This window comes from Pteronotus mesoamericanus, unplaced genomic scaffold (assembly GCF_021234165.1).
Source record: "Pteronotus mesoamericanus isolate MK-2021 breed Mesoamerican mustached bat unplaced genomic scaffold, CSHL_Meso_final scaffold_533, whole genome shotgun sequence".
Taxonomy (NCBI): domain Eukaryota; kingdom Metazoa; phylum Chordata; class Mammalia; order Chiroptera; family Mormoopidae; genus Pteronotus; species Pteronotus mesoamericanus.
Window position 1 is genome coordinate 7,685,262 of NW_026555320.1, and position 13,052 is coordinate 7,698,313.

General features: G+C 52.3%; 1 protein-coding gene across 1 annotated transcript; it reads right to left on the bottom strand.

Annotated features, from left to right (window-relative positions):
- Nucleotides 1–219: 219 nt before the first annotated feature.
- Nucleotides 220–4,361, bottom strand: LOC129087674 (uncharacterized). Its single transcript, XM_054594616.1, is given in 4 exon segments — nt 220–1,659; nt 1,662–2,474; nt 2,476–2,607; nt 2,610–4,361. Coding segments are annotated over 4 exon segments (4,137 nt in total).
- Nucleotides 4,362–13,052: the final 8,691 nt, after the last annotated feature.

Below are 13,052 nucleotides of genomic sequence, written 5' to 3' on the forward strand. Positions count from 1 at the left end.
ATAGCCGATGGGGTGCTCAGCGGTACCTGGAATGGCCCAATCCACCGGGGTTCAAGGTTTCCTCGCCGGTGGTTCAGGATCCATACCCATTGTCCAGGGTTTAATGTCCTCCGTTCATTCGCGCTATCTGCCTCAGTCGTGGCCTGTTTCTCCTCCCGCAGGCGGCGAACCTCCTCTCTGATGACTTGCAGTGCCCGTAATGACTTGAGGAAATAATGGTTAGAGGCCTCTATCTCCTCTCTTGTCAGTCTGGGCACCAGGGGCACTGGCTATGATTTCATAGGGGGTCCAACCCCCTACATAAGGGGTACATCTGACCCTAAACAGGGCGAAGGGGAGCAACTCTACCCAGTTCTCGCCGACTTCCTCCTTCAATTTCATTAATGTTTCCTTTAAAGTTCGATTTATCCTCTCTACCTGTCCAGAACTTTGTGGTCGGTATACACAGTGCAATTTCCAAGTGATGCCTAATCTTCCCGCCAAATTTTGGGATATCTGTGATACAAAGGCGGGCCCATTGTCCGAGCCGATGGCCACGGGAATTCCATATCTTGGAATTATTTCTCGGACTAGAATCTTTCCTACAGTGGCGGCAGTTTCACCTTTTGTGGGGAAGGCTTCAACCCATCCCGAAAAGGTGTCAACTAAGACTAGCAAATATTTGTATCCCGACCTTCCTGCCGTCATTTCGGTGAAATCGACCTCCCAGATCTCTCCGGGGGTACTTCCCTTGTGCCGGATGAATCGTGGGCACTTCTGATTCTGTGCGTTTACCCTGGCGCATGCCTGGCATCTGGACACTACAGACTCTATGACCTCCCTTAGATTAGGAGCCCTGTAATATTTTAATATTAACTTTTCTAGTTTTCCCCGCCCTAGGTGTGAGCTCGCATGCATTTCTCGGACCACATGGGTTAGCACTCCCTGGGGCAGGTAAAGCCTGTCATCCGGGAGCACCATCCAACCTCCTTTGTCTACCTTTCCCCCTAGCCTCCTCCCTTCTACTTCCTCTCCCTTACTATAGGTAGGCGGGGAAGGTAGCACTGGGGTAGGCACCATGGGGAGTACTCCCGCAGCCTCTTCCTTCGCTGCTCCCCTCGCCGCCTGGTCAGCTAGAGTGTTGCCCCTAGTTATGGGGTCGCTCCCTTTCTGGTGTCCTCTGCAGTGGATGATTGCCACCCTCTTAGGCATCCACAGTGCATCAAGCAGTTCTAGGATTTCCAAGCGGTTTTTAATCTCCTTACCCCCAGCTGTTAGCAATCCGCGCTCCCGGTAAATGGCTCCGTGCACATGGGCCGTCGCAAAGGCATACCTGCTGTCTGTGTAAATGTTGACTGTCTTTCCCTCTGCCATCCGCAGGGCCTGGGTGAGCGCGATCAGCTCTGCCCTCTGGGCCGATGTCCCCTTGGGCAGTGCCTGCTTCCATGCCACCTCGTCCGCTGTTGTCACGGCTGCCCCAGCATACCTGAGTCCGTTGTTTACGAAGCTGCTGCCGTCTGTGTACCAGGTTAGGTCCGCGTTCTCGTATGCCAGGTCCCACAGGTCAGGCCGACTCCCAGTTACTGTCTCTAATACTTGCGGGCAGCAGTGAGTTACCTCTAACTCTGGTACTGGCAGCCGGGTAGCTGGGTTCAGGGCAGCTGTTTTGAGGAACCTTACAGCCGGGGGTTAAGAAGTTGGGCCTGGTATTGGGTTAGCCGGGTGTTGGTCAGCCACCGTCCAGGCGGCGCGCGAAGCACCTGCTCGACGTAATGCTCCCCAATCACTTGGACGTCTTGTCCGAGGGTTAACTTGCTCGCCTCTCTTACCAAGACTGAGGTGGCGGCTACAGCCCTCAAGCAAGTTGGCCAGCCTGCCGCCACCGGGTCCAACTTCTTGGAAAGGTAGGCCACCGGTCTCTTCCAGGGTCCTAAGGTTTGGCATAGTACCCCCAGAGCCATACCTTGTTTCTCGGCTACGTAGAGGAAGAACGGTTTGGTCGGGTCAGGCAACGCCAGTGCCGGGGCCGAGACAAGGGCCTCCTTCAAGGCCTGGAATGCCTTTCGTCCCTCCTCTGTCCAGTTAAACTCAGTCTCTTTTCCCTTTGTCAGGTCCTACAGGGGTTTCGCCAGCTCTGCATATCCAAGGACCCACAACCTGCAATACCCGACTGCCCCTAGGAATTCCCGCACCTGCCGCTTCGTGGCGGGTTCCGGTATTCCCAGGATTGTTTGAACCCTTTGGTTTGACAGTGTCCGGAGTCCTTCACTTAAGTTATACCCTAGGTCGCTCACCTTAGTGGATACGATTTGGGCCTTCTTGGCCGAGACTCGATATCCCAGCTTCTCGAGTTCCTTTAACAGGTCCTCCGTCGCCTTCCTGCAGTCCTCAGCTTGGGGCGCTGCCACGAGAAGGTCGTCTACATACTGTAGGAGTACCACCTCTGGATATCTCCTCCTGAATTCCTGCAAATCTTGACTGAGGGCCTCATTAAAAAATGGTGGGGGAGTTCTTGAACCCCTGGGGTAACCTTGTCCAGGTATACTGGCCCCCTAACCCATGTTCTGGGTCGTTCCACTCGAAGGCGAAAATTTCCTGACTCTGGGGTGCTAGCGGTATGGCAAAAAAAACGCATCCTTCAGATCCAAAACGGAATAGTGTATATGGGTAGGGGACAGGGCGCTCAGAAGCGTGTAGGGGTTCGGCACGGTGGGGTGTATTGTCTCTACCCGTGCATTTACTTCCCGCAGGTCTTGCACTGGGCGGAAATCTAATGTCCCCGGTTTTTGTACGGGGAGCAACGGGGTGTTCCAGGGTGACTGGCACTTCCTTAGAATCCCAGCGGCCAGCAACCTTAGCAGATGCTTGGCAATTCCTTCCCTGGCCCTGGCTGGAACCGGATACTGCCTGACCCGCACTGGGGTGGCTGTACTCAATAACTGGACTACCACTGGCGCCTGATGTACTGCCAGTCCTGGGGGGTTGGTCTCTGCCCATACCCCAGGTATCTTTTCCCAGAGTGCCTGGGGAACTCCAGTGGAATGAGGCTCGGCCTCACTCACAGCTAGCAGGTACTCTTCCGACAGGGGAACAGTAACTTCTAAGCTGGGGTCCCCCTTCTCTTCCTCGGGTGTCTTGAACACTATGGAGGCTTGCAACTTTTGAAGTAAGTCCCTTCCTAACAGAGGGTAGGGGCAATCCGGTATAATCAGAAAAGAGTGAGTGATTGTCCCTTTTCCAAGGTCCGTAATTCTCGCACTTGTCCAAGGATAAGTCTCTGATTTCCCGGTGGCCCCTATAATTTTGGCTGTTTCCTTTTCCAGTTTTCCTCGGGGCTGCTTCAGGACAGAAAAGGTGGCTCCCGTGTCGACTAGGAAATCAACTGGTCTTCCTTCGACTGTCAAGGGGACCATGGGCTCCCGGGAGCCAATGCTTATGGAGCCCTGGCCCCGTCAGTCCAGGGTCTGCAGGAGCACCCCAGGGGTCCCCCTTAGCTCCTCTGTCCCCTTCCTCTTGGGGCATTCCCTCTTCCAGTGCCCCTTCTCCTTGCAGATGGCGCACTGATCCCTCTCTAGCCGGGCTCCCCTCCTCTCTCTGTTCCCCCTACCGGGGTTCCCTCTGGGTGCACCTCCTTTCCTCTGCGCCGCTATCAGAATTTTTGCTACTTCCCTAGCCTTCCCAACCTCTGGGTCATCCCTGTTGACATATACCTTTTGGGCTATTTCTAGTAGTTTACTGATATTCTCTCCCTCAAATCCCTCTATCTTCTGCAACTTTCTTCTTATATCTGAGGCTGATTGTGTTACAAAAGCGACATTGACGAGTCTTCTGTTCTCCCTTGCTTCTGGGTCTAAGGGCGTATAGACCCTATATGCTTCCATCAGCCTCTCCAGGAATGCGCCAGGGGTCTCCTCCCGCCCTTGCACTACCTCACTTACCTTCCCAAAATTAGTGGGTTTTCGGGCTGCCGCCCTCAATCCCCCTAGGGGTGCTCGGCGGTACTGCAGGAGTGCTTCCCTTCCCCCGCTGGAGTTTGGGTCCCAATCAGGGGGATTCGAAGGCAATATTTCTTCCAGTTCCCTTCGGCCCCCGACTGTCCCCTCCTCTTCCCCCATGACTGCCTTCCCTGCCTCCCTTAAAATTCTTTCCCTTTCCTCTGAGGTGAACAGGGTTTGCAAGATTTGTTGGCAGTCATCCCATGTGGGCTGGTGGGTCCTGAATATGGTCTCTAGGAGGGAGGTCAGGCCCTGAGGTTTCTCCGAGAAAGGGGGGTTTTGGTGCTTCCAATTATACAAGTCACTTGTGGAGAAGGGGACATAAATTAACCTTGGCGGAGCCCTTGGGGCGTCTGGAGCAGTTGGAACCTCTCGGAGGGGTAGCATAGCAGCTTCCCCTGAGCCGGGCCGGCCCGCTCCCTGCCTTCTCGGGCTTTAGCCTCCCCGCTGCTATAAGAGGTTCCACCCCAGGTGTGGGATGGGCTCATAACCTCCTCAGGTTGCCCTGAGGAATCTGGTACGGCTGGGGCTTGGTAAGGGGGTGGCGCGCTAACGGGGTCTAGAGGATCCTCGGGCCGGCTAGGCAGGACCGGGTACAAACGGTTTTCTTGGGCACCAGGGACCGGTTTTTGCTCGGCGGCTTCGGCGCGCCTGCCTCCTACCGGTACCGCCCTAACTCCCTGTCCAACGGCAACGCACACTGCCCTGCCCCGCCGGTTTGCCCCCGCCTGCCCTTGGGCACATTTCCGAACATAGCCAGGTCGGTCCATGGCGATGTCCGTCCAGACATTTATATATATTTGCTGGTCTGGGTGGGGCACCACATAGGTGACCCTCTGGACTGAGAAACAGACTGGCAGCTGAAAGGTTCCCTCGGGCGGCCACCCGACATTAAAAGCGGGCCGCTCAAGCTGGCAGAACGTCCTGAGAGCCTCCGGGTCCGGGGGCGGGCCCCCATACCGCTCTGCCCGCTTCCTGAAATCAGAGAAATTTTTTAGAATACAATCCAAGGGAGAGCCCTGGACCGCCCCTGTGGATCCCCCTTGGCCCATGTCTCCTTGTATCCGGATCCAAAGCTCGTGACCTACGAGGCTAGAAAGGTTAAAATGAGGCAACCAGCCAGACACCACGCTGCCCTTTCACTCACACCATTCACCCTCCGGCCGGAGTCACACAGACGGGTTTTTCGCCGCGCCAGAACCGAAACTAAAGTTTCCCTTTTCCTCGGCGGCTTCTAGCCGCAGCTCCTAGGGGCGTCCCCCTCTGTTCGGAGCCCCCTGGGTGGAGTACCGGCAACCTCTCGCCTACCACCTCAGGGCTTATTCGGACGTCCCCACTGTCCTAGAGAGGATCCTCAGTTTCACTCACCCAACTCCGAGCGAGCTGGCCTCTCGGTTCCTGGTCCTTCTGCTCCACAAAGGGAGATCTCGCTGGGGCCTCCAAAATGTTACGTTCCCCGCTGTTCGAATTACTCCAGGACACAGGACTTCTCGCAAGCGCTTTATTAGTTGGCCAAATGAACCTGCGCAGGGGCAGACCCTCCACCTACGAAGGGCGCGCCGCTGCTAAGGCACTAGGGTTTTTATACATAAGCGGAGCAAGCAAGCAGGATACAAGGGCGAGAAGTGGCAGTTAGCGATAGGCTACTTTAGGCAGCTTCTTTTCAGCTGATTGGGTTCAAGGCTGTTACTGGGCCCCCCTACTCTGTCTTTCTCTGGTCAGGATGTTTATCTGAGGCAAGGCTCAGCCGTTGCCCTATGCCTCCTCCTCATTCTTGTTGACTCTGGCCCAGCTGCATGGGGGCTGCACCCTGATATGTTTTTCTTGGTATTAGTTCCTCCCTTATCCTAAGCTTTGACCCTGCTCTCACGACTCCCTCACATAACAGGAGGGACCCCAGGCTGGGACTTGGAGTTCTGGGGACAGTCGGGATCTATTCACTGATCGCATGTGACCTTGACAAGTCACAACTTTTCCAGGGCCTCAGGTTCTTTTTCTGCAAAATGAAAGGCTGAGATGTAATCAAGGGTTTATGAACTGTGCTCTGGGGACAGGGGAAAGTGTTCAGTGACAGGCTTAGTGCCTCTTATTTCTGCCTCAGTAAGAACAAGACTGCTCACAATGAACAGCAGGCGAAACATCGGAAGAGTGTGTCTGTGGCTTGCCCGTGCACACGTCACACACACGCGTGCGCACAGCCGGGGAGACTGTCTCCGGTTTCCTCACCCCTCACGACGCGGCCTTGCCAGTCCAGGCCCAGAAAAGACGAGGGAGTGTTTCTCTCCATCTTAACGTTGCAGTAAGTGGTTAAAAGCCTGTAAGCATTTTGAAGGATGTAGGTTGTTTCGATACTTAGATTTCCTGCCAAGAACTGGTAGGAAAAGAGTTATATCTGAGGAATTGCAACAGTAAGCTGGTTCTCCCTCTAGAAACCTCATCCACTAAATGGAAAAAATATATAAATATTCTGCTAAGTGTCTGATGTGTGTCTGTGTCTGGCACACTGACATTTTTGTAAGACCTTTACACGTACCAGATGTTTTACTAAGATGTTTAAAAAACTAATAAAATGCAGCAACACTATGAAGTGGACACCGTTGTCATTCTGTTCCCTATTGCTTCAAAGTGTTCACTGAGCATCTATACACCTCTGATAACATTCAAGGGCACGAGCAACAGACACCGACGTGAAGACGCGTGAGTCCCGGCTCTCGTGACAGCAATACGAGAAGTGAGCGTGGGGACAGGAACTAATCTGGCTGATAAATCTGTAATACACACTCAGACAGCGATGTGCCCCCGTTACTCTTGCTACAGATTCTCAGGCGTCTTTGGAGGAAATCTGAGGACGGTGGGGCAGAGGTGACGAGGGCGCAGGAGTGACAGAAGAAGGCCCACGGCGGGTGGGGGGACTTGCTGAGGAGCGGAGAACCTTGGGCTGGGAGCGACGCGCAAAAGAGCAACAGTCCTGGAGGGAAGACAGCAGCAAAAGGGGGAAGAGGTGGAGGCACAGAGAGTCGACCGAATTGTTTGGCCGCACATCTGGTACACGGAAGGGCCCCCTGGCTGCCCTGACGTGGGCTTACCAGCTGCACAGACAGCACCCCACACAGGCCAGAACGCCTCTCAGGGGGAGAAGCCGAGTGGTTCTGCATAGAGTGAGGGCACGGAAGGGCCTGAAGGGGCGGGCGTCTGGGACGACCCCCGCAGCCTGACCCAGCAGCGACCACACGCCCTTTCGTGTTGATATTAAGCAAAGTCCCGTCACAGTCCCTTTCCTGCCAGCGCCACAGCTTCTAGGGAGACGAGGTGCCTTCGGGCAAGGACACGGCCCGCTAATTGGAACTGCAGATGGATAACAATTAGATCTTCTGAACCTGAGCAGCAGCAAGCCAGGGCAGTAATTGACAACCGGGCAGGCTGCAATTGACGTCTACACCTCGGAGGGGAAGGGGGGAGGCAGAGCCCACTGGACCACCTGGTGAGCCTCGGCGCCGACAACAACACGTTAACCGAGAGACCGGCCTATGAAACCCGGCACAAACCACACACTTATCAGTTTAGTTCCTGATCCCTGCCAAGGCTATATGCTCGTGGGACAGAGAATGTATCCCAGGCGGCTCCCCGATGGGCAGCGCGGGCGGGGCCGGCCAAAAGAGGCCTCAGAACTCCGTGGTTTTAAACCGGAAAATCTCAGCAACACTCCGGGGACTCAGCCTGCAGTTTCCTGCCTTTGTTCACACAGTTCTTTGTTCACATGATTCTTTCTCTGAGGGTTTCCTGGGCCCCAGGCGCATTACACGTTATAACGGGCTGTGGTGCACGTATCCACTGTTACTATTACCAGACATGAGGGCTGCCACCCAGAGAGGCCATGGGCTTCACTGTTGGTCACAGAGCAGCTGAGAAATCGGAGGACTCTGTGGTCATTCGCTCTTGCATGGAAAATGGAGTCATGTGCGCACTGTGGCCTTGGGCGACCAAGGTGGGAAGCAGCATCTAAGGCATAAAGAAGTCAGGGGCTTCATGAGACGCACCCCACTTGCTCCCTGCACAGGTCCCCACACCTCCTTAGTGCTCCAAGGCCACGACTCTTACTCCAAAAGGCGCGAATGTTTGCGAGGCACAAACATACATGAATAAATGGGGGGGGGGCAGCACCGCCCAGTGCCGGCTGATGTTTTCATCGAACGGGCTTCTCTGGGGTTGTCACTCTTTCCGGGACTGAGCTGTCACGGCGCACACTCCTCTGTTTCTTGCTTGCAGCCCAGCACCGCACGGTGACAGTCTGACATGTCAGGACCGCGTGAGTAAGATTTCGGTGACTGCACATCGCTTCTCCTCATGCTGAACTTACTTTTCTTGGTTTTTTTAATGATAAACATCAGATCAAGGAATATCTTGGTGCCTAATTTTGTATTTCAGATTATTTTAAGTTGGCTTCTCGATAGGGCAAATAACCGGTAATATTTAAAAGATGACATGCACATCCTAGGATTTAAAATCTCATATGCCCAGCGTAGCGCTCATCACACCAAAACCCGCGCGAAGGATATGGCGACACTGAAAACCGAAACTCTGATTCACCGGGCCTGGGGCTCACGGGACTCTGCGCCCTGCAGCCTCCCACGAGTGGCTGCGTGGCCGGTCCTGCTGAGCTGGCGGCAGGCGTGTTTCCCGGCGGCCCGTGCGCACCCCATAACAGGCGGGCCGCCGCCGGCCCAGAGGGGCGTTACTGTCAGGCTCGCGTGGCCTTCCCCGCAGATTCCAAGGACAGTCCTCCCTTCCCCGCACTTCCGCTGTGCGGGGGAGAAGCCGTGGGCCCGCGCCGTCCTCACTTGGAGTCAGACCGCCCGTGATGCGTCCGTGCTGTGTGTTCTCCGGGTCCCGAGCACACGCGAACCTCATGCAGAGAGACAAGGTGAGCGTGTGCGGACACGCCCTGGGCCGCTAGACGAGACGCAGGCAGCCACGGAGGCCCGGGCTGCGTGCGAGCCGTGGAGATGCTCTCCCGGAGGGGACCCGGCCCCTGGGAAGAGAGCGGGCGCCGGGCGCGCTCAGGACTCAGGGTCCGGTCCGAACAGGCCGCCGCTGGCGCCGCAGGCCTTCCCGCGAGAAGCGCAAGCCTTCCCCTGGGAACGCAGAAGGCACCCCCAAGCCAGACCCTCAGCAGCGGGGCCGGGACGCGAGCGCCCCTACCGACTCCCCGGCCCACCCTGCTCAGGCCAGCGCGGCAAGGTGCGGGGCGTGCAGCCCAGCCGGAGCCCAGGGAACGAAGGGACATTTCGGATGCCCCCACGGGGGACGAGCCCAACGAAGGACGGGAGTGCGCAGTGTAGTCACCTCCCCCGCTCCCAAGAACGGTGTATGCTGGGTACCTGTATGGCTGTATCAACAAATGCCAACCAATACATCCAATGAAAATAAAGAGATTTGGTAACTGACATTAATGATTTGCTATCCAACAGAAAGCAGGGATTATAATGTTATATCAGATAATGTTGAGCTCAATAAAAAGGACATTAAATGAGGAAAAAAAGAAACACCTGAAGGAATGGAGAAATACAACCATGGCAATGGTTTAGAGACCAAATATTGTTAAGATACCAAGTTTTCCTCAGATTGACGTATATGTCCCATGCACCACTTATCAAAATCCCAGCAAGCCTGATTTTAAAACTCACATAAAATCATTAAGGACCTAGAATATCCTGGGAAGCCTGAGAAAGACGAACAAAGTTGGAAGCTGTGTACTACGTAACTTCAGAAGGAACTACTGCGTATGGTGATCAAATAATTATCACGAGGACCAACGAATGGATTTAACTAATAGAATAGAGAGCTAAGTAATAGATACATACTTGTATGTCTATATGATATTTTTGACAAAGACATGGAACAATCCAGTGGGAGAAATAACAGTCAAGAAATGGCGCTGAAAAATCCTGATGTCCCCAGAGAAAACAACATAGCAGACCCCTGATCACACTACACACATGTATTAATTTGAGATGCATCATAGATTCGGACATAGAAACAAAAACTAGACAGCTTTTAGAGACCGATATAGGAGAAAAAGCTGTGTGATTTTGGCGCGGGCAAAGGTTTCTTAGGATGTAAAAATCAAAACCATAAAGGAAAAATGATAACTTAATTTCCTCACAACTAAAAATTTCTCATTGACAATCTCACAACTTTGGCGCGTGGGCAGACATAAAATTCATAAACTGTAAGTGGGTACATGGTGAACCGGCAAAGAGGTCCCGAAACGAGCTCCCACCGGGCCCATGTGGGACAGCGGGAGCCGCAGACTTAGTAGACCAATGGCTCACTATAACACCTTAAATAAAAATGACCCACAAGATTACTGATGAACAAATTAGAAAATAAGTAAGTCAATCAAGGAAATAGGGGTGACGCCCACCCGCCTCTCGCAGGAGAAGGAATGGCAGCCAGGAAGCACGGAGGCTACGCCGGAGGGGAGAGCCAGCGCTTCGCAGCCGCCGCCGCGGGAGTGTCACGGGCAAGGCCAGACGCTGGGCATGGGTTTTAACAAGGAGGCGGTGTGCGCACAACCTCGCAGGTCTGTGCCCAGTGCCCCTGGAGCCACCAAGGACGATGGCATTTTCCAGCGAAGGGCTGCGGCAGGCCCCATCTTCAACCAAGAGACGAAAGCAGCGTCACCGGCAACATGGCAGACGGGGCACAGGCGCTTCGTCATGGGGTCCCCTGAGGACACAGTGCTACGCACACAGTGCTCCGTCGGAAACGGCCACATCGAGGGACATTCTACAGCACCACTGACCCACACGCCTCACATGGCAGCGGCGTGAAGGACGGAAGACCGAGAAACCGTTTCAGATTCAAGGCTCCAGAACCACGGCAGCCCTGTGTCACGGGCAACGCTTGATAAGTCAGTCTCTGCGCAGGCGAAGCATCCTCTGAAGGACAGCAGGGAACTCAAGTGAGGACTCTCTCAGTAGCATTATCAATGTTATGGCTTGCAAATTTGGTCGTTTTTTCTACTTTGGTTATGTAAGAGAATAAATGGCCTTGTTTTGAGAGAAAGAGAGAACGAAGAACCACATTTCTTAGATTTTTAATACCATGATCCATCCCACATACTTATTCTCTTTCTATTTTTAATGAATATTTGTTTTGCATTTATTTATCCTAACTAACTCTGTGTTTTAGTGGCTCTTTGCAAGAGGACTCCGCAAATCACTGATTTTATTTCAGCCCCATTAATTTTAGGCCATTCGGCCTCCAGTTCAAATTCCGCTGTTGTGTAGAGCCTTCCCCTGAAAACTTTCCCGTGTCCTTATTTTCCATTCCGGTCCAATCTACTGTCTGGAAACTCTGGCCACTATGCTTCCTTAGGATTCGCTCCTCCCTGCTGCCGAAGAAGGTGCCAGTTCTGCCCAGCACATTTAGTAAGCGATTACCAGGGGTCGTCTTCCTGGGAGGTTCCAGGCAGTGCTGCTTTGCTTGTATGCTGTGGCCTTTGTTTTCAGAGACACCCCGTTGGTTGGCTTTTTTTACCACTGACTCCCCTCAAACGCATGGGAGTGGCCGGCCTGCCATGTGCTAAGGGAAGCCCAGTCTCGGTGCAGCGCCTGCCCCAGGTTGGTCCCTGACCTACGTCCTCCGCTGGTGGGCTCCCTGCCACCCCTGCGGCTACCCCGTGCCGTGTCCCCGAGACTGCACTTCCCAGGGTTTCCAAGCGCCCTCCCAGTCTTTCCACCGGTTTCTTCTTTGCTTTTGGCGTCTGGTCACTGAATGGTTGTGGGCACTCCAGGTAACGGCCCACTGTAGAGAGAGAACATCTAAGTCCCGTTTGCCTGTTGGCCTGTTGGATTTTTTTTTAAACTGAGGGGTTCAGGTTATAAAGAAAGTGAAAGGTCTTCTTCATGACTCTCAGGCCATCATGGGCTTGATGGGTCACAAATGACTGATTGTAGTCCCTTCCTAGGCTTCTCATTCTTTGTAAGTAAAATTCTGATGTTTTAAAAACAAAACAAAAAAACAAACAAACAAACAACAACTTTCAGGTCCTGTGAATAAGTTAACATCCTGTTTTAGAATTTTAAAAATTGTGTATAGATTATTTTCAGTGTCTTCAAAAAATTTTAGTCAGAAGCTGATAGATGATTTCCCAGAATACGGTGAACTAATCATTTTAATTATGTTCCCTTATTACTTTTATCTGTTAATAGTAGTAGAATCAATTTGGAGTAAAGCAAAGAGTCAACTTAGAGAAAAAAGAGAGATATAATTTTAATATTAATGAATGTTGGTTTTCCATGCTGGCTGGTGTGGCTCGGTGGATTGAGCACCAGCCTGCAAACCAAAGGGTCGCTCATTCGATTCCCAGTCAGAGCACAGGCCTGGGTTGCAGACCAGGTCCCCAGTGGGGGCTGTGAGAGGCAACCGCATGTTGATGTTTCTCCCCCTCTCTTTCTCCCTCCCTTCCCCTCTGTAAAAATAAATAAATAAAATCTTAAAAAAAAAGTGAATGCCAGTTTTCCCTTCTGAACTGAACCCATTTGTTTCTTAGGTGTATTTTCACAATTCCTATTTGTGTTGTGCATTAACTGTATTATACGGACCCAAGAGCGTGTTCTTCACTTTGGAAATTGCTTTGAAGGTGTGTATCTTAAATAAATCAAGTTAAGATATAACTTTTGTTATTAGTTTGTAGTTGTATAGTAGTAAATTGCAGGGAATGTGGCTGGATTTATTTCTACTTTTAGGGATTTATTGGTGATTTCTTTATGGCTTGATATATGAGCAATCATTTTAAATGTTCCATTGGCTCTTGAAAAGAAGGAACAGTACTTATATAGGATTTAGGATTTGAAATACAGTTATACATAAAATATCTCCTGTTAATATATATTACTCAGACACCTTTTTTTTTGTTTGTTTGTTTGTTTACTTGCTGTTTCAAAGGCTATGTAAAACTTTTTCAATTAAATTTGTGTTTCTGGCTATTTCTCTTTATATTGTTGAGTGTGTATTTTAAGTATTTATATCCTAGGTTAAATGCTTAAAGGTTTGCTACTCTTTCTACTTCCT